This window comes from Populus nigra, chromosome 2 (genome assembly GCF_951802175.1).
Source record: "Populus nigra chromosome 2, ddPopNigr1.1, whole genome shotgun sequence".
Lineage (NCBI taxonomy): Eukaryota > Viridiplantae > Streptophyta > Magnoliopsida > Malpighiales > Salicaceae > Populus > Populus nigra.
The window spans coordinates 46,088,984-46,115,572 of NC_084853.1; the positions used below are offsets into that span (position 1 = coordinate 46,088,984).

Genomic DNA, 26,589 nt, shown 5'->3' on the forward strand with positions numbered 1-26,589 from the left:
ATAATGACCCTTTCTTCAATAAATTAAACAAGGTTTGTTTTATTTTTTTTTTAAAATATGATGAAACATGTGTCTACTTAAACTTTAAACTAAAAAAGAAATTAAAATAACTCTTATATATATACATATTATTTTTTGCTTTTTTTGGCCGGTGCTATTCCTAGAACATGGGCGCCATTAAGAGAAAGAAATGAAAAAGAAAATGAAGGGGGGGGGGGGGGGCAAGAATGAATGGAAACACGTAATTATATTCCTTCTTAATTACCATTTTGCAGACAGAAAATGACAAAGAGAATCTTATAATTTGATAAAATTTACAAACATATTTAGTTGCAAGATGTGTCAAAGCATGTTATGATTATATATTCAATTTGGTTTGTAATTTTTAACTCAAATTAAGTAAACTTATTATCTTCCATAACTATATAATGAATATTTATAGACATATAAATTATTGATGAATTTCCTAATAAAAGTTGTTATTGAAAAGGTTTTTATTTGAAATTTCAGATCTATAGATAATTTAATCGGTAAAGTAACTTACAGGTGGAAGCACCAACATAATACTCGCGCAATAAGAAATTGTTTTAATATTCGAGATAGTTATAATAATATATATATTTATCTTTTTTTTATTTGTAATATTATAGATTTACATTAAAACTGTGCTTAGGTAATAAACAAGAAGCATTAATTGATTTTAACTTAAACACTTGTATTACCAATAGGAGGGGCCATGACACCCCAAATTTTCATTTTTATCCTAAATGTTTTAAGATTTTTTTAAATATACCATTGAAATTGAGGGTTATTTCATAAAAAATATGCACTTTGCACCTCCAAAGAATTATTTATTATTCTTTAACCATTATTTGTTTATATTTTATTTTCAGTTTCGACACCTCACACCTAAAATCATAATTAGTTCTGCCCCTGATTAATTGTTATCAATTATGCACCATCCAATTTAAAGTATTTCGCTTAAAGTAACATGAATTGATTTTGAATTAGAATAATTGTTTTTATTATGAAAAAATAATATGAAATCAAATCAATGAATCAATTATTAATCAACACATACTCTTAAATTAATTATTTGTTTTAAAAAGAACTCAACTTGTATTGTACTATGAGATATTTGAAAATATAATAACGATTGATTTTTAAAATGTTTTTTGTTTGAAAATTATTTTTATACCAGCATATCAAAATAATATGAAAACATTAAAATATATTAATTTTAAAAAAAATTAAATATTTTTTATTTCTTTTAAAAATACTTTTAAAACACAAAAATAAAAAACAACCAAACGAAGAAGTTAGTTCAGTATGAAAAGACTTCAGAAAGTAACACAATTTGTCCATATCCGATTCATTTTTTTCAACGACGTGGAAAACCACTAATTTAATTGTCTAGAACTATATATATAGATATATCTTTTTGATAGCTAGGAATCAAATCATATAAGATTACACAGTATACTCGGTTTTGATCGTCTTTTTGACGTTAGCATCATGGGAGAACATAAAATAAACAAAATTAATATGTTGGTCAGATTAATAAGCCCATATAATTGGAATAGTCTCCTGTTCTTATTTTATTTGGTTAAAGTAAAGACAAGCTCTGATTCTATACAGTAAAGGAAAGGGCACCGTGCATAATATCTTCTTTTAATTTGTGTAGATATTCCAGACAAACAATGTTTCTCGAAATATTCTCCCATGAATTTGATTAATGCATGTGTTCAAAAGAAAAATAAAGAAAGGAATTTGATTGATAGATGTGATCGTCCTTTCTTTGAAAGATTGTTGCACGTTTCAGCTCATGAATATAAAGATATTAATTTATGCTGAGAAACACAAGGGATACTATATAGTATATAGCAGGTGCAGTCAGTCAACAGTACTGTGCTTTGATCCCTTTGTACTTTCTTCGTATGACTGACCAGAGGAGTCCTACCATGGATCCAGTTACAGTTAAAACGTTCGAAAGAACAACGCGTTTCTTTATTTTTTTTTTTATATATATATAAAAATCACGTATGAACACAAGAGAGGGAGCTATGACCAGAGACTGGCTAGTTGTGTTGATAGATTAATAATGTTTATTTGCTGAGTTCCATGCATACGTTATTGAGGAATTCTACATTTAAAACGTTTATATATAGTGTCTATCAATATACTTTAAATTACGCTAATGCATATGCAGCTCAAATTCTTCTCCTTTCAAACCAAATTTATTAAATTCAATCTGATTTATAATTCAGTCTAGGATTAAGTTAAGGATTGAGATGAATTAATCATGGTTAAATTAAGTTAATTTTTTTTAAAATCAAACTAAATTTTAATTGGCTAATAGTTTAATTATCATGTTGATTTCATCTCATTTTATTTGAAATTCGATCTTAATTAATGATTAATCGGATTAATAAGTCAATAATTGACCTATTAAAACAAGTAAAGTTTATTGACATTGATTAAAAAATAATTTTTTATAATCATGAAATTACATACTAGAAGTGCAGATATATAAATGAATTGTTTGCACATAAGTTGTTCTCTTATTATTCAATTCTCAAATCTTTATCGGTCGAGGCTTTCAATTATTTCAAGCAAATAATTTGCTCAATCATCTTGTCTCATGAACGAAATTAAATGGTTCCTATTTTTTTAAATTATTTTTCCGAGAATGTAAATCATCCGTGCACTTTGATTATTTGTTTATTTATTTATTTATTCTATTTTATCTGAAGCAATTAATTTGTAATTAAAGGCTTCCCTTGTGTTTTATACTCATTATATAGTCTGTAAAAACACTTTCATTTTTAAAATTTTCTTGTTTGAGGTGAAAATTAAATAATTAAAATAAAATAAGTTAACTGAAAAAATAACTTAAAAGAACTTAACTGATTAAAGAATATTAATTTTCATGTGCTTGTTTTTCATTTTTTCATTTCTTTAATTACGTGATTTTAGAAATAAAAGAATTACTTTAACAGAAATGTGTCAGGTAGACGACACACACTCACAACGCTATGATAGAAGGATTTTTATAGAACAAAAATTAAAAAAATAAAGAGACTTAATCAATAAAAAAAGAACATGAGACCCAAGTAAAGAAATGAAAGACTATATATATATAGGGACCAAAAAAATGCAGTAAAATCTTTTAGGATTTCCATAAGCTCTTTGCGTAGAAGCAAAGTTACATCGAAGATCAATACACTCAAGTTTTTTTTTTTTTTTTTGGATCATGATCGAATTAATACTGAATTTGATCGTGAAATTCAATATGTGCACATGCGATGATTGGCTATCAAATTGGCAATTTGCCAATATAACAGTACAGTCAATATTATCCATCCTGACAAGAATTAAACCTAAATCATTCTACGTTTCAGTTTCGGGGATCCATCATCCAGTTCCCATGACAAAGATGACAATGGTGCCGATGATGATGATGAGGATAACGAGGAGGACGGCATTAACGGCGACGAGCGCTTATGAGTCACCCTAACAGGTTGATAGTCACTAAAGCCAATCAAATGTGGAAAATTTAACTTAGCTTTGGCTCCTCGCATCTTAAAAGCAGCATGGTCGTATGCCAGAGCTGCATCTTCAGGTGTCTCATAAGTCCCTAGCCATACCCTTGCACCATTCTTCTTAGGGTCTCTAATCTCAGCAGCGTATTTCCCCCATGGCCTTCTCCTCACTCCCGTATAATTATTCCTCCTTTCTCGTGCCGGCGTGGGCGATGCACCCGGAACATTTTTCTCAGGCTCATTCTTAATCTTAGCTGTGGCAGTGATTGTTGAATCAATAGGGTTCAGAGGAACCCAATACTGGATTTGCTTATTAAAGGGTTCTGGTTCTCGAGTGTCACAGGCCACGATTCGAGCGGAGTTGTCTATTTTTAAAAGAATATCACTCCAGTTCCCTGTCAAGAAGAGCTTGCTAAAGCTCATATTCTGGCAATATACAGATGAATTGCTAGTGTTGATCCCCAGTGAAGAATATTCATCGTCGAGAAGGTGCTGGCGAATTGACTCTATCTGATGGAAATCGGATTGACTGTCCATTTTTTTTTTTTCCTTTTTAGCTAGGCAATAGGGTTTTGATTTGTTTGTCAGTGAGGAGGGATTGCTTGGCTTTTGAAGAGGGTAAGGCTATGTATATACATTATAGTTTCTTGAAAGGTATTTCTTTGAAGCTTCGTTGTTGTGTGGGAGTGGGCAAATGGCCTCATCATTCACATGTTTCTAATGTTCATTAATTTATTTTCTTTATTTATGTACTCATCTCTGAGGGTATTTCCTTGGATTGTAAACCACTTATCTCCTTATTTTTGGTGAATAATTTCAAAATAACTTGTACAATTTGAACAACTTCATGGGTAATAAACAGACAGTGCTGTGGATTTCAAAAATAGTTCAGAGCTAGACAACGTGCTGACACACGCTCAAATTTCCAACTGATTGGATTATTAATAAAACAATTATTTACATCCTTCAAAACATGTTTTTTTTTTTATGATTATTAATAAAAAAAATATTCCGAAAAAATAAAATTTAAGTCACACAGAATTTTAATTTTTTTCTTTGAATATCATGTCTCAGCTTATACCTTTTCAAGGTTAATTAAGTTTTAGAATTTCTGAGATTTTAATTAAAATGGACTTATTTCTCTGAATTTATTAATCTACATGATTAAAACCATTAGTGTAGTTATTCCATACTCTATTTTATCAGCTAGCTAAAATATATTTTATATGGGCAAATTAAAAATTTACTTATATAGTATAATTAATCTTAATTTCACACTGGTGAGCCAATCAGCCTTACATTTGTTTCCCGTTTTGAATTAACTAGCTTCTAGAATTTTGGTTCGTTTGTCAAAATGTGCCATCAGAAGTTATTATTGGCTTTTCAAGAGAAAAAACTAAAGTGTGTGTGAATGCATTAGCAGCAGCAGCTTCTTTACGTAGTATAATTTTGGTATTTCTTTTAATTTTCATTCTCACAGGGATCTTGAGAAGACTTTAAATTGCTAGGAAGTAATTATTTTGTAAAAGTTTTTTTTTTAAATTAAATTCCTGTAAAATAAATTATTTTATTATGTAATGCGATGAAAAATGAGTTAGAAAAAACTTTTTATTATTTTATTAAGTCATGAAAAATAAACTGAAAAATAACTTATTAATATTTTAATTTTTTTAATGGTAAATAAACACAATAAAATATGAAACAAACTGGATTTTATTCATATTTTTTTAATGTTTTAGACCTTGTATTTATTTAATTTAGTATAGTATTCGTAATTTTTTTTTTTATCATATGTACTTGTTATTCCTTCTTATATAATACTTCAAATTATTAAAGTACACTTGTTCCTCGAGAATAATCTCAAAAACACGCATACACACACTATTATTATATGCAGTACTGGATGGCTTTCTATTTGACTCAAGTTATCGAAAAAGAAAAATAATTGTTTTTTTTTTTTTTTTGCAAGAAAAAGGGTGGTCTGTATTCATGGCGTGCGCGCTCTGAAACATGTGGAATATGCAGCATGTGCTATTCATAAGGTACGGTCGGTGATTGTTTAATCTTCCTTCATCGAAGTTTACTCACTAACAGGAGTCTCATGACAAGATATTTCAAAATGAAAAAAAAAACATTTTTTCATAATTATGTCAAAAGGATTAATGATTTTATATCTTCTTAAGATCATTGGATTAATTCCTATGAAGATAGGTACATTGATTAGTTTTCAAGGATAAAAAAAATAATTAAAAAAAAAGTTTCCATGTGAATTTTTGTAGAAAAACAATAAAACATGTACCATATGTTTTTACTGTCTCTATTTTTTTTTATTTCAAAACAATAACCAAAAAGCTATTTTAGAAAATCTTTTTAAAGTTACGTACAATCTATTCATTGCTCAGCTATATATATTGTCTCTAATTGCTAGAGAACTGGGAATGAAAAGAAACTCTTAATTCATTTGCTTCGCTAATAGCATGAATTTTAATTTCACTAGACATCACGTGTTGTATTTATTAATAAAAAATAATACCAGTAATTTATTTTTAAAAAAATTAAAATGTGATTTTATTTGGAATAAATTAAACCCTATTTCTCCATTCCTTTCCTATTCTTAAATGACCCAAATTTGCCCTCAATATGATTTGAATGTTGCATCCTAATTAATTAGAACCCAAATTCCCGACTAAAAGAACAAATAAAAACGAGCCTCTCACCTCTTGCTGATTAAAATTGGACCCCCTTCTGACCCAGGAAATGACTTCTTTTTTTACCAGTTTTGTTTAAGTTATATATGTGTTTGCGCGCACACGTGTTGTGTGTGTGTGTTGGTCTTTAATATACATTGAAATTTATAATATTTGAAAAGTGAATAATCAGTATTCCATTTCTAAAAACAAAAAGAGCAAAAGATTGTTGGTATAAGTTTTTGTTCTTACAAAACAGTCTATTTTTATAGGTTTAGAGACCTTCTGATAATTAGTCAGTGTACTGTAAGTGATTATAATGAATGAGGAGAAGAATATTAAACTCTAATAATAAGGATGATTACTCTTAGCTTTTATGTAATAAATATCTGGAGAATATATGATAAAAGAATAAAGATTATGGATTTTTTACTCTTGTGGTTCAAATAGTATTTATAATCCTTGTACTTTGAATCTTGTTGTTTTGCTCAAGGGATAAAATTTTTCTCTCTTGAATACCTTAGTAAGGAAAAAGTTCTTTACATTAACATTAATGATGATAAAAATATCTTCTAACGTAATATTAATGTTGATGTGAATTATCCTTATATATTATTAGTGATGATTGACAAACAATAGATCTATAAAAGACTTTTATACCTTATTTCACAAACAACATTTAATGTTGATGGGAATAACCCTATCACAACATTAATATCGATTGAAATATAATTGTCTCTTAGAGAACTTTTATATATTTAGAGATATATGAAAATGATTATCCTAAGGTCATGTTTTGTCAAACTCACGTATGTTTAGGCTTAGTGTGTAGCTGAATTTGAGGGATTTGAGTTTGATATCTTGTCAGACTCATGTACTCTTGGATTCAATGAGTAGTCAAACCTGAAAGATTTGAGTCTAGTGTCCTGTTAGACCCATATGCGCTTAGGCTCGGTGTGTAATCAAGCCAAAAAGAGTTGAGTTTGACACCCTGCAAAACCTAAAAATGTTTGGGCTCAGCAAGCAGCTAAGCCTAAGAGGGTTGAGTCTGACATTTTAACAAACCCACATGTGCTTGGGTTTAGGCTGTAGCCGAGCCGAAGAGGGTTAGGTCTGATATCTTACAGATTCATAGATGTTTGGGCTCAGTACATAGCCGAGTTCATGGGTGTTGGATCAGACATCTTGCCAAATCCATATATGTTTGGGCTCAGAATGTAGTTGAGCCTAATAATATTAAATCTTAAAATCAAACTAGACCAACATCGTTTGAACTTAATATTTTATCAAGTTTATATATGTCAGCTCATCACCCTACCTTTAATGTTTTTATTCATAAACATCATAAATTAATGAGTTATGTATAAAATATTTCCATTGCATTGTACAGTACCCACTCCTTCGCAACTAGACTTGCCAAGGCCAAAAAGAGTTAGCTAGGGTCTCATGAAGCACTCTTGCGGATGAATGAAATGGTCCGCAATTATTTGATTAATTTCTTCGACTGAACAGGTAATTTGTATTCATTTACATTAAGTGTTTTCTCAGCTTAAAATTAAAAAGAATGATGGTGATGATGACCAAATGTTGAAATGAATTAAAGGATAAGAAGAAAAAATTTAAAAAATATTATACACAATTCATTGATAAAAAAATATTGGAAACCAAAAAGTGCTTCTTGGCAGGAGTCAAATCCAATTCATTCTTGGCTTCTGTTTTGGAGATCCATCATCTAATTCTGAAGACAAGGATGCCAAGGACGACTACGACGGCTCCGGTGACGAGAGCTTATCAGTCACTCTAACCGGTTGATGAGCAATAATGGAGCCAATCAAATGTGGAAAATCTAGCTTAGCTTTTGCTGCCCGCATCTTAAAAGCAGCGTGGTCATAAGCAAAGCTGCATCCTCAGGTGTCTCATATGTCCCTAGCCATATTCTTGCACCATTCTTCGTAGGGTCCCTGATCTCTGCCGCATACTTCTCCCATGGCTTTCTCCTCGCCCCCTTATAATCATTCCTCCCCTTCGGTGCTGTGGTAGATGCACCCTCAACATCTCTCTCAGCCTCATAGCTAACCGTGTTGTTGGTGGTTACTGAATCAATTTTAGGATCCGAAGGAACCCGTTGCCTTTGCATATCGAAGGATTCTTGTTCTAGAGCGTCGTTGACCAAGGTTTGACCCTAGCTATCTATTTCTAATAGGATATCACTCCAGCTTGAACGCTTGACAAGAAGCTAAATCTCAAAGCCCTGCGGCAATATATTGGTGCATTAATCTCGGGCACTGGTTCAGCTTCGAGAAGGTGCTGGCCGATTGATTATAACAGTGAAAAACCGGATGGTGAGGCAGTTTGACCGTATATTTTTTTCGTATTAACTTCTAGTTTTTTTTTTCTTTTTCAACTGTGCAATGAGAAGAGATCGCTGGCTTTTGAAGAAGGCAATATATACTCTTTCACATGCATTCTAATTATTTTATCCGATTAATACCTCGAATTAAGAGGCAAACAAACGGAACAGAGGCCTTTAATTGTTTTGGAACTTGTTTCATGTGCGATTGTTGGGAATCTTCAAAGGATTTAAATTCGAAACAGTAATCTATCCTTTCTTTATTTTTAGACTGTCCATTTTGTTTACATTCAAAACTGTACCCAGGTTAATTATAATGGGATTTCACTAGCTTTATGACAAGTAGAAAAGCTTTATTAATTTCCAGTTTATGGCTTCCTTAGGATTTCCACTATATGAGATTGGAATCATGTATAAGAAGATTTGATGGAGAGAGAACATAAATTTTGAACTTAACAGGAGTTAATATATTCACTTTATTTCACGATATTTATCACCCAATTGTCTCATTTCATGGGCAGCATCATACTTAAAGATTGCTTGATCAATCACCGCTATAAAATAAAATTAAAGGATTATTCTAGCCTTCTTTCGCATTCAATGGAGCAACATAACCTCCTTAACTTCAATGAGGCAACTAAGAACTCGCTGTATAATAGACTGGAGATTAGTGGGTCTAATTAAGAAAACTCGTAATTCGATTCAAAATCTCACACCTCTTGCTTGGCAAACGAGTTACAAGCCACTGATCTTTCCTTCCTTCCTTTCTTTCATTTTTTTAAGATCTATCCACTTTTTTTTTGGAAAATATCCCTTCCTTCACATGGTTTGAAAATTGAAAGCTAAGTATTAACCTCAATATTTCTCGATCACTCATTTAATTTTAGTATTAACCAGTTCGTAGCCCTGTTGGTTGTTTTTTTTTTCTTTGTTTAGTTTCAGGAGACGTAAATCAAGAGAATCTAAAGAAACAAAACTTGGAATTAAAATAATAATGTATATAAATAATTCAACTATAATTTTTGGCCAGCCTAGAACATCTGTTCATCCGATGGCTCTAGTTGCACATCAAGAGTCAAATCTATATGTTCTCCGCTTGGACTTCGGAGATTCATCATCCACTTCCGACAACGATGAAACCGGCGAGGACAAGGAAGATGGTTCAGGCGAGTAACGCTTGTTAGCCACTCTAACAGGTTCGTAATTGCTCGAGCCAATCAAATGTGGAAAGTTAAGCTTAGCTTTTGCACCGCGCATTTTAAAAGCGGCCCGGTCATAAGCCATAGCCGCATCCTCCGGTGTCTCATAAGTCCCCAGCCATTGTCGTGCACCATTTTTCTTGGGATCCCTAATCTCGGCTGCATATTTTCCCCATGGCCTTCTCCTCACTCCCTTATAATTCCTCCCTTTTGGTGGTGGCAAGTAATTGGATGCATCCGCCACACTTACTTCAAACTCATAGTTAGATGTAGTGGTCATTGAATCAACTTGATTCCACAGAGACCATTGCATATCAAGGGACTCTGGTACCTGAGGGTCACAGGCCATGGTTTGACCGGAGTTATCTATTTGTAATAGGATATCACTCCAATTCTCCATTGAGAAAAGCCTATTAAAGCTCAAGCTCTCGCAATAAACCGGCCGAGCTTGGATGCCATTGTTAATCTCTGGAACTGGTTCATCTTCGAGAAGGTGATGGCGAATTGATTCTAATAGAGCAAAATCGGATCGTGAGGCAGCTTGACTGTACATTTTTTTTTCTTGGAGTATTAGCTTCGATCAAGAGAATAGGTTGTTTGTAAGACCTGTAGGAGAGAGTGAGAATGACTTTTTTCAGAGTTTAAGTTTATGTATTTATATATGATAACATTTCAACGTCGTTAGATGTTTCTATGAAGTTTCATTTTTCTATAGCATAGTGGGATGTTGGTATTCAATCACACGTTTTTAATGTTTTGGATCTTATATTATATACTTGCCTATTTCTTTAAAATATGTAAATTATTCTTCTTATTTTTTATGAATGATTGCGAAGGACATATACTATCAACAAGTGCGTGGGTTTTATTTTTTTTATTGGGTTTTTTTATGTTAATTTGTATATCAACTAAGGTTAAGTTTATTTTTGAATAATTTAATGGTGCATTTTCTTTATTAATCTAAAGCATAATTTTTTTAGATGTTCAAGGGTTAAACCGAGAAAACAAAGAATTTTTTTAACCATCACACCAGCTCCTTAAGATTGTTCGCAAATCATAGATGACAAAAAACTTAGAGTTTTAGTACAAAACTATATTTGTGGCTCGCGATTCAGTATTGCGGTCTGGTTAAATTTTTTTTTGATGTAAAAAATTACAAAGAAAAATATCTAAGACCATTTATTAATTTAATTAGTAATTTAAATAATATAAATAAAAAAATACAGCAATGATAAATAGAATGACAAAAGAAATATCAACCAAATAAATAAATAAAAAGAGCCCAACCTTAACTCACCAAAAGTATAAAAAACCCAATGTTAAAGAGTAAAACTATAATTTTTTTTTAAAAAAACACAATAAAAAAACCCAATTCAACTAGATTAAATTGCAAATTTTGTGACTATAAATGTAAGATTGAGATAGCTTTATAGAAAAAAACAGGAAAAAAGTTTGAAAACCAATTTTTAATAAATAAAATGAGAACATGATAACTCTATAGAAAATAAAATGAAAAGAAAAAAACTAAACCTCAATCTCTAGCAAATAAAATGTTATAGGACGAAAAAAATATAATTAAAAAAAAACAAAAAAAACTCAATCCGAGCGCACCCGGGTTATGATGCAAAATCCTTAACCCAATCGTGATACCAGGGCAACTATGTTTGAATGCAAACTTGATAAAATCATGAATCTTAATTATCGAACAACCAAATATTGAAGGACAAAAATAAAAAAAATATTTAAAAAAAGCAATGAAAAGAACTGAGTTAACTTGGGATAACCTATTAACCCCGCGACCATGGACACATGATCAGGATAAACTTACAGAAAGAAAAGAGAAAAAAATTACAAAGATCAATTTTCAATAAATAAAAAGCTTAATGATGAAATTAAAAAAAATCAACCAGAGTTAAGCTTTGAAACTAGTAACTTTGGTCATGAACCTGAAACTAACCTCATTGAAAACAAATTATAATAAATAACAAAGCAAAACTAAAAAAAAGATTAAAAAAATAAAAAAACATAAACTTAAAAAAATTGAAAAAAATCAAGCAAATTCAGACATTCCTCTTAAAACCGCTCTAATATTTAAAACTCTCAACTCATGAAATCTTAGACTCGGGTTCAATTAAGAAACTCAACTCCTAACTAATTTAATTTTGAAAGATAAAATCATGAAAAAAATATCAATATAAAAAGCTTTCCAAGTAAAAAAAGATAGCGATAAAAAGAATGAGAATAAAATTTGATAGAAGAAAAACCCAAGGAGGATAAAATTGTAGAAAAACCCCTAAAAATCAACCTCATACAAAATAAATATCTATTAAAAAAAATAAAGATCAAATTTAAAAGACTAAAAACTAGTGGGGGTAAAATTAAAAAAAATTGTAATTTAATAGATTATTCAAAATTAAAAAGTAGTAATAAAAATAATAAGGATCAAATATGAAAGAAAAAAAATTGAAGGGGTTGGTGCTGAATTCAGGAAGAAGAGAAAAAATAAAAAGAAAAAAAAATGACCGCAGACACCAAACAAGAGGTATGTCTGGTCCACACGTTATTTCATTGTGCAAGAGGCCCCAAAACCTTCCAAATGTCACCCCGAAAGGTAGCGTTTGGTGGCCGGACAACCTCGCATGTAGAGGCCGTTTACGCATCAAGTTTTCTTAATAATACTTAATATATATCAATTACAATAATACCCCGAATAACCTTCAAATCTAAAACAAAATTAATGTAAATAATAAAAAAAATCCTCATGAAAGAGTTACGCTATTTTTGTCTTTAAGAGCATCAAAATAGTTATATTATTTTGAAAAAAGATTAAAAATACCAAAAAGCCATTGAATAATAGATATTATATATATTTTTTATTATAAGGTTAAATTAATAATTATACTATATAATAAAAAATAAAATAACTAAACTGACCCATAGAATTTGTAGAAGACAATTATATAACAGTGAAAAGATCATCTTTTCATTAATATATAATAAAAAAGGGTTAAGCTAGGAGTTACTAGAATTACAATAACTTCACTTCTCCTTGATTTTTTTTTTAAAATTGATATAGATGCTAATGCCATCGTCATTCTAACTGCTTTCTCGTACATTAATTGACATTACATTAAAGCTAAAAGAGTTAAAGGTAATATAATGTCAAATTAACGAAAGGGACGGACACCTGACATTTACATTAGTTCATCTAACATTATTTTTACACAAAAAAATTACAAGTTTTATCATGTTAAAGAAATAACCACTCAACAAATTAAATATTATTTACAATTTGATTATATTTTTAAAAGTCACATGTTTTTAATCTTATTATATTTTTATTTCTTACTCTACTCATGTGGGTGCGCATATGCATATATATATATATATATATATATATATATATATATATATATAAATTAATAATCTTATCAAAGAAAATTAAGATTTTATTTGGTATTATAATAATAGTTATTTTTTAAAAAATATATTAAAACAATTTTTTTATTTTTTAAAATTTAATTTTGATATCAGTATATTAAAATGATATAAATATTTTTTTTAAATAATTTAAAGGGAAGAGAAAAAATAAAAAAATTAATTTTTTTTTAAAATTTCTAAAATGAAAAACAACTCTGAAAATAAAGTGATAGAGTACAATAGTGATGTATACTCTATTCTAACTACTTTCTCATTAATTAATTGACGCGCTTTAAAAATAAACAAAGCTAAAAGAGGTAAGGGAAAGATAATAATATTTAATGTAAGATTAATTAATTAATGACAGGACATTTTGGTTCTGTATGGTATTTAATTCATGAATTGAAGATGTTGATTGATATTAAAAGAGAGAGAGAGAGAATTAAAAAAGTAGAGAGAAGCATCCAATGTATTTCCTCAACGAATGAAGGAAATTTTTGCAGTTATATTAAGTACAATCATACTCATGTGCGCGGGCCATTGCATATTATATAGTATTATTTATATATTTCTTGGTCATCACGTGCGCAATGACTTAGTTCTTTCTTCTTTATTATATCACCATTATTAAATTCAGCTGAATCTGGTCATTTTTTTTTAAATCAATTTAAAATTGATATAAATTAATTCGATTCATCTGATTAAAACCTAATCTAACTTAATTATTTTTTTAAAAATAATAATATAAGATATAATAAACTTGAAGAGAGATAGCAGGTACACAAACATATCAAGAGGTCTCAGCTGTCTCTATCGGACTTTACCATATATATCTGCAGATGCAAAGTGCAAAATTCCATGGATGATGCTTGAAAAGAGAAATTATTACATGAACATGGTTCTTTGGACGAAATGAATCGCATTGTCTTAATTCACTCTATCAACTGGTTATAATTTATAACAGCAGAACAGGCTCAACTGATCATCTGTACAGTATTGCTCCAACCAATCTGTGTTTCGTCCAATGGATCAGGTTATGTAAGAATTTCTCTTGCGAACAGCTGCATAAATTCGAACAATAGGCACTAGTACTGCTCATGAAACTTGGCAAAACTCATGCCATAACTAAGAGATTAAACCAAGCAATTCAAACTGCAGGATACCATTTTAATTCTATATCAGAACAAGACAGCAATCAGGAACCACTGATTTGTCACAGCTCTTGGGTGTTGATAATAAAAATAACCAAACGATTGTGATCAGTCCGTTCCAATGATAGATTGCAAGAAAAGTGATGAAATCTACATTAAAACTAAACCAAAGATTAATTCTTATGATTAAGAGTAATTAAAGATAGTTAAAAGGATAATAATTAATTTCAGTCTAAATAGTTGTCATGATGGCCATTACAAATAACTCATTACATATTTATAGCAGTAAATCTCTACGGTGGTCATATATAATTAAGAGTTTTAGGACTAAAACCACTCATAAAAAGAAGTATAAATTTATATCTCGATTGATGCAATGATGATTTAACCATACATAGTAGATCCAACTCCCTTGAGAAAACTCAAATTTATTGAAACTTTAACATGTCTCTTGTTTAATCAACTAAAATAACTAGCTACTAATGACTCGTCCGAAGTGTCAGTGGAAACAAATCCCAGAACTGATCTTGCTTTGCTTCGTCCAACGTGGTGAGTCATAATCTGAAATAGATATAGAAGATGAAGGCTCTGGTGAACTCCGCTTCTTAGAAGTCACCCTAGCGGGTTCCCAGTTATTATTGGATCCGATCAGATGAGGGAAATTAAGCTTAGCCTTCGAGCCACGCATTTTAAAAGCAGCTCGATCGTAAGCTATTGCAGCATCCTCAGGCGTCTCATAAGTCCCGAGCCACATCCTCGCTCCATTCTTCTTAGGATCCCTAATCTCTGCCGCATATTTTCCCCATGGCCTCCTTCTCACACCCTTATACTGCAATCCCTTTTCCTTCAGCGGTGGTGCTCCAGACTCGCGCGGTGCCACTTCCAATGGAACAGCTGTTTGTGGAAACTCTTCTCTCGTCGTGGTCATATTAGATTGCAACGACATTGATGGAAGCCATCCAAAGTTAACAGCATCTCGGAGAGCATTGTAAACGATCATATCCTCTGAATCATCTTGTTTTAATGGCAAATCACCCCAGCTTTCTGTTGAATAAATATTACTAAAGCTGAGGCTCTTGTAAAATGTTGGTGCGTTAACATTACTGGTACTGGCAACAGTATTAATATTGCATTCAAGAACATCAAAGCCTGATTCCAAGCTCTTCTCTCCAAACATTTTGACCTGTACTTTTGTAGGATGTGGTTTCCCTCCTTTACTTTTTGGGTTTTCTACAAGAGCAAGTTTGAAGATTTGTTACTGCCATTTATATAGGAACTATCGATCAAGAGAAGTTGAGGATGGCTGCCTATGCCCTATGATTCATCACAATTTACAGGAGAAACTTTGTGGGGTTTCTATGAATTTTCCTACCATTGAGTGGAATACATTTTTTTTTTCTGTCACATGTTACAATTGATTTTCTATGGATAAATGCATCATTTTTGGTTCGTCCATTTTTTTAATATATTTCAGCCCCATCATAGAGATTTGGAGTTATTAGCAGCCTAATAGTGCCAAACGATGCAAATCCTCTATAATATCAAATTATTAACAATGCATGCGTAATAAATTAATTAAATTTCATGTTATTTGTTTTGTATACTTGTTTGTCAAGGAGATCTATATTTATTAATTTAAAATAAATTCATTAAATAAATATTGGTAATTACTTATTAAATATCTTGTTTCTCTAGAAAAAATCAATGCAATTAAAATGAAATCAAATTAAAAAAAATATGGATTTACTATTACCATAAGAAAGAAAAATCAATACAATTAAAACGCAATTGTACTTAAATATATAGTGTTGCAAGTACAGGATGGATTGCAATCGCATTAGGTTCTACAACAAAATCTGCAATGCTTGCCTTGTGCTGAGTCCCCACTAGTCTCCACATTCTTTTCCTTTGTTAAAGAAAACTTTGGACAAAGGTTATACCTGGTTCAGGATTTTATGCAAGCATATGTCTTAATTTATAATTGTTTCTCCACGACATGTGGATATCGTGGTGCTAATTTTTTTAATCCTATATAAGAATATAGGATTAAAAAAATTGTTTTTCGACATGTGTGAATATCTCAAAGACTGTTTCTGTGGATTCAATAATTGATATAGTTTTTAACGGCGCCATGAAAGCTATGTTTGTGATTTAACTTCGTTCTATTAAATTAGATTTTAATATTATATTAAATAATTCAAATTAAATAAAAAAATAAAAAAGAGATAAGTTAGGTTTCATTAATATTACATGATTACTTTATTCTAAAAAAAATTGTATTAATATAAATACAAAAAAATTATATATAAACTAAAATAAAAATACTATTCTACTCTTAATAAATAAAATAAAACAAAATATATTTCTTAACATATATTTGATCATTCAGATTAGTTACATAAATAACTCTTTTTTTTTCTTATCATTAGAATCGAACTCTTTGAGGATTTATTAGTTATCATATTTATATGTAATTTTACATGCCTCAGATGCATAAGCTTCTTTATTTTAATCAACTTAAATTAATTAAGGATTCACATTCAAATTTATTTTTCTATTTAATAGGTTAAAACACCAATAACAAATTAAAATTTGATCATTCGTCAAGGAATCTCTAATTATAAACTATTCAATAAAAGGTTGTGAAATTTTAATTACATGTAAAACAATTTAATCTAGACCGTTTTGATTTTGAAATGAAAACAATTGAAAAGTAATAAAATTAAAAGCAACAAAAAATTACTCAATTATGTTTCTTCTAAACACTATAAGTGTAAATATCTTACGCAGAACATACGACTAGTTGAGGGCAAAATCAGAAAATTAAAATCCTATTCCAAGAAATTAATTTAATTAAAGCCGATTTCATTATCCCTTGGGCCCAATAGGGCCTAGACCTATATTTTAAACGCCAAATTTTAGGGTCTGGGTCTGTCCAAAATGATTGAATTAGCTCTAATTAAAAAATCATGTAATGTAGATACAAATTAACTCGGTTTAATTTTTTTAAAAATTAAATTAAATAATTTATTTTAAAAAATAAAACTTAATTTAATCGATTCAATTTCCATCCTATTCATTTTAAAATTTTAAAACCTGGGCTATAATGGATTTAATAATAGTGAACCGCTCTCCAAAGGGCATTAACACTTGTCCGTGGAATGATATTTTTTTTTTTGATAATAAACGAGTGAATTATATATTAAACAGCCCTATCAAGTAGGTGGAACTGAATGAAACATAAATACAATGAGAATATAAAAGAGAAGAGAAGACCAAAGCGACGAGGGACCTAATTAATTAGTCCAGTTCATAATACATTTTGGATTTCTAAAAAGATCTGAGCCTGTGTAGCTGAAATTTCTGGACCTAATTTAATTTCTAACTGAAATTTCTAACATAAATACAATGGGCATTAACACTTGTCCGTGGAATGATACTAATACAGTATCTATAATAAAGAGTTAATTATTCTATTTTGAAAGCCTTGTGATTGCACTTTAATTAAATTAATTAAAACCTTACACTCTGTGTTTTGAATGATACAAATTAATCATATTTAGAATAATATATAGAAATATACATTGCACTCTGTGTTTCGAAAACTTTACAGTTTCTACTCTTTATTTTTCTTATGATTGTACTTTTTAGTTTTTACCTTCAGTTAAAAATCTATAACTCATTAGAAATTGAGTTCATTTTTATTAAGGATGCAGAATATAATATTTATTGTTTCGAATTGACAAACAAAATATCTATTAACTATTAAAAAAAATTATTTTAAAAAATCATTCATTTAACTCGATCCCATTTAATTTGAATATTAGCAGAAAAAATCAAGAAAAATATGTTATCTGCATTCATAAGAAACATGTCTTTTTTTTTTAAAAGATTTATTATGAATCCATGAATTCCCACAAAAAAAAACATAAGATTTTAGTAAAAATGATGAAGACAATTTTGAAAAATATGATTAATATTATTTTTAATGTATTTTTAAAATAAAAGTTTTTCTAGGATTGAAATTTACACAAATTCATATTATTTTGTGTTTAATTTTTATTAAATAAATAAGAATGATAAGATTTGAACTCGTGATCGCTTGATTATCAAGATTTTAATACCATATAAAAAACTATTTCAATATAATAATTTAAACTGTAACTAAATGTGATATATATATATATATATATATATATATATATATATATATATATATATATATATATATATATATATATATATTGTGAGTTTCGCACTAATAGACGTGGTGAGGATATATACACAGATGAAAATGTCATGGTGTAATATATTATCTGTTTGGAGTTTGAGATAATCTATCTTTCATTCACTTTTAGTGGAAAAAAACCCACTCTACAACTATCCATCTGCCAAAAATCAATTAAAAGAATAAGAAAAGGACATGAATTTTGGAGCCTTTGCCCATATGGATGGTTTTGAGCAAAAAGCAACAAATGGCAACTGATATGGTTAGACATAGAAATGAGTGCTACAGTCGTCACCAGGACAGCCGATCGATCCAAACTTCGGAAGGATGAAAATTGTGATCCAAATGCTTACCTCTCTTGAATACTTTTCAAAAGTAAGCAAAGATAAAGTTGCATTCAAGCCAAAGAAAGAAGCCAAAATAGCTTAACAAAAAGTGTCATGCCACAAGCAGTTCGTGACCTGATAATCAAATTCTAACTTCTTGTAGTCACGAAGAGGTTATATAAACCCCATTTCAGTCTCCTGTTTGATTCATCAATCACGGAAGCCCACGCAGAATATATACAACCCCCCAAAAGATTCTCAAGTCACCAAGCACTTCACTCTTACAGTAGCAAGAAAATGAAGGGAGCAATCATTTCCATGTTGGTTGTTGTAGCCATGGTTCAATTAATCACGGTTAAGCCAGGAGAGGCCATCACCTGTGGGGACGTGAACTCAGACTTGGCTGCTTGCGTTTCCTATCTCACCGGAAAAGGTGGTGATTTCCCTCCACCACAATGTTGTGCCGGGGTGAACAAATTGAAGGAAAGTGCTGTCAGCATTGCAGATAAGCAAGCTGCATGTAAATGTGTCAAGGCAGCCGCTGCTCGCATCCCAGATATGAAGGATGAGGCTGCATCCTCTCTCCCTGCCAAGTGCAAGGTTCAAGTGGACTTTCCCATCTCCAAAAACTTCAATTGTGCCGAGTAAGTTTTTTATCCCCCCATTAAAAATCAATGTATGATAAAAAATTATTACATGAACCTGATCTTAATTTACCAATCTATGTTAACTAATGTTCATTTTCCCTCCATCTTCCACTGGTGCAGCATTCACTAAGATGAAGGGAAACATGCAGGGTGCAGAAATAAAGCCTTTGGATGGTTGGGGTGTTGCCGATGAGCGATCTTCATATTTAGTGTTCACTACTTAAATTATGTATAAATAAAAGTTGTTATATACAAGAGTCGAAGTAAGGCACCTAGTTCTGCTGTGATTCTTGTAATGGAATTTATGAGACTAAGTCATAAATATAGCCATGAATGTTGTTGAAACCATTGATACTCTCTCTAATTGCAAGCTATCACACAAACACACACTAGCGTCCATGGTAGCACGGTTTTTTTTATATGTATATTCTTCATAGCAAATATGATTCCAAGCTCAAACTTCAAAATGCAATATTGACATATTTGATTTTGCTAACGAGTTCTCAAAAGAACTAGGCGTGAATCATTAATTATCATTGGAATTTCTTCGAATATCACCAAAACACTCGCATAGCCAATTTCGGAATTTTATAATCAATACTTATTTTCAATTTCAAAGAATATTAAATTTGGTTTTCCAATTTCAATGTAAAAAAAATAAATCTTAACATTATTTTTGTAAAACTTTGTAATTATTCGAAACTACTATCATTTGTTTTTACTATTTTTCATGAGCAAGATTCTTAAATTGTAAAATCTCTTGTTCTATTGACATTCTCGTAGTATATGTAGGAGTACCAGTTATGGAAGATACATGCAACATATATAAATATTGAGAGATAAACAATGTTTCTTATAAAAGAAAATTTTTTTCATCAAAATAAAAAAAATGCTTGAATTAGAAAATTAGGTTTTTAATTAAAAATATATGCTTTTCCTTTTTAGTTTAAATCATTGTAGTTTTTCAAATCTCTTTGTGATTGTTGTTATCTTTTATCTATAAATTATGGTGCTAATAAAAAAACCATTTTGTTATTAAAACAAAAGGTATTACTTGAATCAGAAAAAAACAATTTTGGTTAAAAAACAAAATTTTCATTCATAATTTTATTTGTTATCTTTTATGCTAATATCTATTTTTATTATTGTATAATCAAATAAAAAATAGATTTTAAAATGCAAAGTTAATTTTAAAACATCTTCATTTCAATATTTTAAAAAATAAAATAACAATCTTATTTTAATTTTTTAAAATCAATTTAGATTCTTAACAGGTCCTTGAATTGTGAGTGGACCCACTAGGTCGACGTGGTTATACATCGTCAACTTCCACCTGGTTTAATTTGAAATCTTACTTGAAAGTTTGAATTGATGGATCATCAAGACTATGTTTGTTTCCCGGAATTCACTTTCTAAGAAATTACTTTCCAAACTTTCCTATGTTTGTTTGCTATTAGGAAAGTTGGTCAACGAAAAATACTTTCTAGTCAAAGAAAAATTTGGCTTGGTTTTCAGGAAAGTGTTTTTCTGAAAAATTTAGATGGAAAACACTTTATGAAAGTTGTGAAAAATTTAGAAATGTCATATTATTTGCTGATTATATCAAATTTGGTTATCAAACTTTTGATTGGTATATATATTTTGTTTTGAATATTTATTTTTAAATTTCATCTCTTAAAATTTAATTTTTATATTAACTTTGGTCCTCATTTTTATAATTATTATTTTTTTTCCCTTATCATTTTTTATTAAAATTTTTTATGTATCAAATTTGGTCCTCATTCTTGTGATTGTTACTTATTTTATTTGAAATAATTTATGAAATGTTAATTATTATTATTTTAATTTCTTCATCTTTTATCTTTTTTTATTTTTTAGATTTGATCTCTATTATTTTGATTATTATTTATTTTATTTGAGATAATTTATGAAATTATATATTTTTTTCAATTTCATTCTCATTCAACCTTTTAATTTGTAAGATTTGTTCCTCATTATTTTAATAAATTTGAGAAAAATAAAACATTAACAAGTTATTTTCCAGCTCATTTTCCATGACATAACCAAACACTGGAAAGTGTTTTCCAACTTATTTTCCATTACACTAGCAAACATCAGAAAATAATTTATTTTTCCAGAATTCCCTTTAAAAAAAACTATTTTTTAGCAAACAAACGGAGCCTAAGTTAATTCATCGAATCAATATGGATTTAATAGTATTATATAAAAAAATTTAAATAAGAAAAACAAGAATTTTTCACATGCTAATAGTTGATAATAGACTCTAGACTTGCAAGATCTAACTTCAACCCAATTACAACAATTTGGCTAGTATTTATTTGAATTATAGTTATAAAATCCAACTCAATCCAATTATAAAAATCTAGCTAGTACCTAACTTGAATTATAATTATAAAATTCAACTTGAGAATCAACTCGAGTTAAAATCAATTTGAATTATAAATTCAAAGGATTGGATTCATCAAGTTTAATCTATTTTTTTTTTAAATTATCAAAACTATCATAATAAAAATATCAACATTGGACCTTCCCTCACTAATAAACCCATCAAGGCCCACTGTCTAAAAAAGAAAAAGAAAAAGAAAAAGAAAAAGATGAAGGGCAACATGATAATTCAAAAAACCAAGGCAGGAAAAAAAAAACCTTTTGAATTGGATCATAATTTAAGCATGTCCGTCCTTGTCTCGTTATTTTTCTTTAATTTTTTCGTGCTTCTTTTGTGCTCGTTCTGTATTTTTTTGTAATAAGATATGTAGCTTCTTCTTTTTTTTTCTTCTTCTTTCATGACCTTCCTTGTTGAGTTTTTGCGATAGGTAACAATGAATCAGTATTTTTTTGATTGATGAATAATGAGTTGACCCATTCAAAAAAAGATATTTTTTTTTAAAAAAGAGGCAATTGATTATCGATCAGGTTTGGACTGATTTATTGATCAATTTGAATTTTTAAGTAGATTTATATTTCTTTTTTACTCTAAAATCAGTCAGATTTCAAGTAAATATACCTGGAATCATTTTCACACAGAGGGATATCCTAGCAGGCCTCTACGTACGAACCACATAAGTCTTCATCCACTTTTGTCCATGAGTTTGGGTTTGAGTCTTGCCACCAAAGTTATTTGCAGATGACACCATTGTTTCATGTGGCTCTCTCTCTATAAGAAAATATATAACGAGTTTCGTACCAACAAGATGTGGTGAGGATATTTATACTGATAAAATGTTATGGGTGTAATATATTATGCTTGAAGCTTGAGATAATCTATCTACATTCATTTTTACGAAACAAAAATATCCACTCTTCAACTATATATCCAGCTGCCAACAAGAAATAAAACGAACAAGAAAAGCACATGTACAAATCTTGGAGCCTCTGCCCAGATGGATGGTTTTGAAGATACAGAAACAAATGGCAACTGATATGGTTATACATAGAAATGAGTGCTACAATCGTCATCAGGACAGCCAATCGATCCAAAGCTTCTGCAGGATGAAAATTGTGATACAAATGCTTACCTCTCTTGAATTACTTTTCAAAAGTAAGCAAAGTTAAAGTTGCATGCATTCAAGCCAAGAAGAAGCCAAAATAGCTTAACAAAAAGTGTCATGCCACAAGCAATTCGTGACCTGACCATCAAATTCTAACTTCTTGTAATCACCAAGAGGATATATATAGCCCATTTCAGTCTCCTGTTTGATTCATCAATCACGGAATCCCTCGCAGAATATATACAATCCCCCAAAAGATTCTCAAGTCACCAAGCACTTCACTCTTACAGTAGCAAGAAAATGAAGGGAGCAATCATTTCCATGTTGGTTGTTGTAGCCATGGTTCAATCAATCACGGTTAAGCCAGGAGAGGCCATCACCTGTGGGGACGTGAACTCAGACTTGGCTGCTTGCGTTTCCTATCTCACCGGAAAAGGTGGTGATTTCCCTCCACCACAATGTTGTGCCGGGGTGAACAAATTGAAGGAAAGTGCTGTCAGCATTGCAGATAAGCAAGCTGCATGTAAATGTGTCAAGGCAGCCGCTGCTCGCATCCCAGATATGAAGGATGAGGCTGCATCCTCTCTCCCTGCCAAGTGCAAGGTTCAAGTGGACTTTCCCATCTCCAAAAACTTCAATTGTGCCGAGTAAGTTTTTTATCCCCCCATTAAAAATCAATGTATGATAAAAAATTATTACATGAACCTGATCTTAATTTACCAATCTATGTTAACTAATGTTCATTTTCCCTCCATCTTCCACTGGCGCAGCATTCACTAAGATGAAGGGAAACATGCAGGGTGCAGAAATAAAGCTTTTGGATGGTTGGGGTGTTGCCGATGGGCGATCTTCATATTTAGTGTTCACTACTTAAATTATGCATAAATAAAAGTTGTTATATACAAGAGTCGAAGTAAGGCACCTAGTTCTGCTGTGATTCTTGTAATGGAATTTATGAGACTTATAAGTCAATCATATATTATCATTGGAATTTCGTCGAATATATCACCAATCCACTCGCATGGCCAATCTCAAGATTTTATAATGCTTATTTTAAATTTCAATAAATATTAAATTTGGTTTTTCCTACAATAAATAAATCTTAACATTATTTACGGAATATCAACTTCTCTTCTTCAAATACACTTCCAGATAGCTATTTATGGAACTTTCAGAAATATTTAAACATTTAAATGTCTATAAGTAAATTTACTCGCAACTAAACTATTTTTTTTTCTTATGGCATCTAATGAGAGTAGAAAACCTACTACGAAGAGATAGACAGGTGGTTGATGGTGGAAAACAATTATTGAGATCCACTTGTAAAATAAATCTCTTTGATGAGTGCGAGACCGTACGATGACAAAGTTGATTAATGAATGAATATAATATTTTTTTATTGAAATATATTAAACTAATATATATATTTTTTATTTTTAAAAAATTATTTTTTATATTGACATATTAAAATAATAAAAAAAATATATAAAAAATTTAAAACAAAAAAATTTTAATTTTTTTTAAATACTTTTAAAATATAAAAACGAACAGTTTGATATCTGAAAAGACAGTGAATGTTGGCCTGAGAAAATAATGATGCAAGTGAAAAATAAAATGAACAGAAGGAGTTTTCGACCAGTGATTGTGAATCTCTAAGCCTAAAACTCATGTTTGTTTTTATAGCGGTAAGATCTATCAAGTTGCATGAAAAGAAGCCTTGAACAGAAGAACCTAGGCCCGATTAACAACTAGGCCCTGTCAAGTAACAGGTAGAATAAAATCACCCATCTTTTTTGTTTTTCCTAATGTAGCTGCAATCAATGGACCCATCTCGTGTGTTAAAATTCCCAGCTGAAACTTAGTGCATGTGAATTCGTGTTTTCTCTTAAACAGTTGAATTATCAATGGACTATTGGACTGGTGTTTTGAAGGTCCCATTGACACCTACTAGCACAAGTGACTGCAAAGTTGCAGTACCTCTCTGCCTCTCAACCGCTTCCAAAACCCTTGCTGCAAGTCCTTTTTTGCTTCAACTTCGAAGAATATATATATATATATATATATATAAAAGTTTGAATTGTTTACATTTATTTTGACACCCAGTTGCCTCCTGCAAATGCAAATTTTTTTCAACGGTGATAGAGTTGAAGGGACCAAGAATCCAGTGGTTGAGAGATTGTCTGGTTTGCAAAAAATAGCTGAAATTTTGGGGTCTAAATTCGGTGGTTGTGTTAATGCTTATGTCATTGAGGCACCTGTTTTCAATGGCCATTTTTCTGTCTACAGACTTTATTCCACCTGTGAATGGATACGGGGAGCCAAAATCGTATAGCCCAGTTGTATAATTTATTCCGTCTGTGCTGATATTTTGGTAAATTATAGGGTTGTTCCGGCATTATCAACTTGTTACGTATTTTGTTTGCTGCGTTTACTGCTCAATGAATCCATAATTGTTTTGGTCTTGCGCTGTGTTCTTGCACTGTGTTCTTGCATTAGAGTAATAATAATTATTGATGTCAATCATTATCCTATTTGTTGTTATTGCATGTGATGATGTAACTATGTTACATTAGCTAGGAGATGATGGTTTTTTTTCTCAAAAGATATTTTTTCAAAAACAGAACTTTTTATGTGGCTATAGTGTAATATATATTATTAATGTTGATAATCGAATCAGTTTATACATATTTCAATTAATTTTATAGATTTTAAAATTAATTAACAATGACATAAATTTTTAATTATTCTAATGTTTATAGGATTTAAATGAATGAATTATAAAAAGTAAATTTAAAATTTAATCAATTAAAATATATCTACAATAAAAAATAATATATTCGGACATGATAGATCTTTCCGGATAAAATAATATATCTTGAATATCTTGAAAGATCTATCATGTACGAAGATAGATGACACCGTCTATGAGAACTCCAGCCATTCTGCAATACGCAAACCTCTCACCAAAAAAGTTATGAGTGGGCTATAAAATGAGAGTTTTAGTTGCTCACATAACACAAGGACAATCTCTCTTCTCAACAGTCTTTTCAAAAACAAAATTATATGTGGCCCAACAATACCTCCTGGAGATAAACACACATCATCACCAGCCATGATGTGATTGAAAGAATATCCAAACGTATTATGCAAGGTGCTCCGGGAATTCTATTTCCTCCACGGAACTCCTAGGCAATGGTGTGATAGCAACCGAGTTTTTGATACGTAACGAAAATGACAAAATGGTTCATCTGAAGCTCGAAGAACTGGAGGGAAATTACGGGAGTGTGAGAAATATTATTTCTGTGACGGGGCCAATCTGAAAATACACTTGAAATAATTGAAGACATGGATGTTTGTTGAATGTTCCAAAAGCTCCATGCCGACAAAGATGATGATGATGATGTGCATTTCCGTACATCCACAATGCTTGATCACAAGGAAAAAGGGGGTGTCTTTACGAATACAAACAAAGCAATGGCCTCAAAAATTGAGTAGGCATAGGTAATTTCAAGATTAGTATTTAATTAACC

The 26,589-nt window shown here is 30.3% G+C and overlaps 5 protein-coding genes and 1 pseudogene across 5 annotated transcripts; 2 read left to right on the top strand and 4 right to left on the bottom strand.

The window, feature by feature from the left end:
• Positions 1-3,284: 3,284 nt before the first annotated feature.
• On the bottom strand, positions 3,285-4,106 carry LOC133681771 (ethylene-responsive transcription factor 13-like). Its single transcript, XM_062104903.1, has one exon. It carries the CDS (start codon positions 4,077-4,079, stop codon positions 3,381-3,383), a length of 699 nt encoding a protein of 232 aa, XP_061960887.1. The 5' UTR covers positions 4,080-4,106; the 3' UTR covers positions 3,285-3,380.
• A 3,700-nt stretch (positions 4,107-7,806) lies between these two features.
• LOC133681659 (ethylene-responsive transcription factor 13-like) lies at positions 7,807-8,628 on the bottom strand (annotated as a pseudogene).
• Positions 8,629-9,556: 928 nt separating this feature from the next.
• On the bottom strand, positions 9,557-10,397 carry LOC133681600 (ethylene-responsive transcription factor 13-like). The gene has a single exon (XM_062104687.1). It carries the CDS (start codon positions 10,329-10,331, stop codon positions 9,648-9,650), a length of 684 nt encoding a protein of 227 aa, XP_061960671.1. The 5' UTR covers positions 10,332-10,397; the 3' UTR covers positions 9,557-9,647.
• A 4,365-nt stretch (positions 10,398-14,762) lies between these two features.
• On the bottom strand, positions 14,763-15,600 carry LOC133681634 (ethylene-responsive transcription factor 13-like). Its single transcript, XM_062104726.1, has one exon. It carries the CDS (start codon positions 15,524-15,526, stop codon positions 14,849-14,851), a length of 678 nt encoding a protein of 225 aa, XP_061960710.1. The 5' UTR covers positions 15,527-15,600; the 3' UTR covers positions 14,763-14,848.
• Positions 15,601-19,188: 3,588 nt separating this feature from the next.
• LOC133683027 (non-specific lipid-transfer protein A-like) lies at positions 19,189-19,551 on the top strand. The gene has a single exon (XM_062106542.1). It carries the CDS (start codon positions 19,201-19,203, stop codon positions 19,549-19,551), a length of 351 nt encoding a protein of 116 aa, XP_061962526.1. The 5' UTR covers positions 19,189-19,200.
• A 3,808-nt stretch (positions 19,552-23,359) lies between these two features.
• LOC133683029 (non-specific lipid-transfer protein A-like) lies at positions 23,360-25,391 on the top strand. Its single transcript, XM_062106543.1, has 2 exons — positions 23,360-23,706; positions 25,202-25,391. Exons 1-2 carry the CDS (start codon positions 23,360-23,362, stop codon positions 25,389-25,391), a joined length of 537 nt encoding a protein of 178 aa, XP_061962527.1.
• The last annotated feature ends 1,198 nt before the right edge of the window (positions 25,392-26,589 follow it).

What these genes read in the sequence shown, in the direction of transcription:
- LOC133681771 (XM_062104903.1), bottom strand. Translation starts at nt 4,079, where the DNA reads ATGGACAGTCAATCCGATTTCCATCAGATAGAGTCAATTCGCCAGCAC.
- LOC133681600 (XM_062104687.1), bottom strand. Translation starts at nt 10,331, where the DNA reads ATGTACAGTCAAGCTGCCTCACGATCCGATTTTGCTCTATTAGAATCA.
- LOC133681634 (XM_062104726.1), bottom strand. Translation starts at nt 15,526, where the DNA reads ATGTTTGGAGAGAAGAGCTTGGAATCAGGCTTTGATGTTCTTGAATGC.
- LOC133683027 (XM_062106542.1), top strand. Translation starts at nt 19,201, where the DNA reads ATGAAGGGAGCAATCATTTCCATGTTGGTTGTTGTAGCCATGGTTCAA.
- LOC133683029 (XM_062106543.1), top strand. Translation starts at nt 23,360, where the DNA reads ATGAAGGGAGCAATCATTTCCATGTTGGTTGTTGTAGCCATGGTTCAA. An exon ending in AAAAACTTCAATTGTGCCGA is followed by an intron (nt 23,707 to 25,201) that starts GTAAGTTTTTTA and finishes CAACGGTGATAG; the next exon opens with AGTTGAAGGGACCAAGAATC.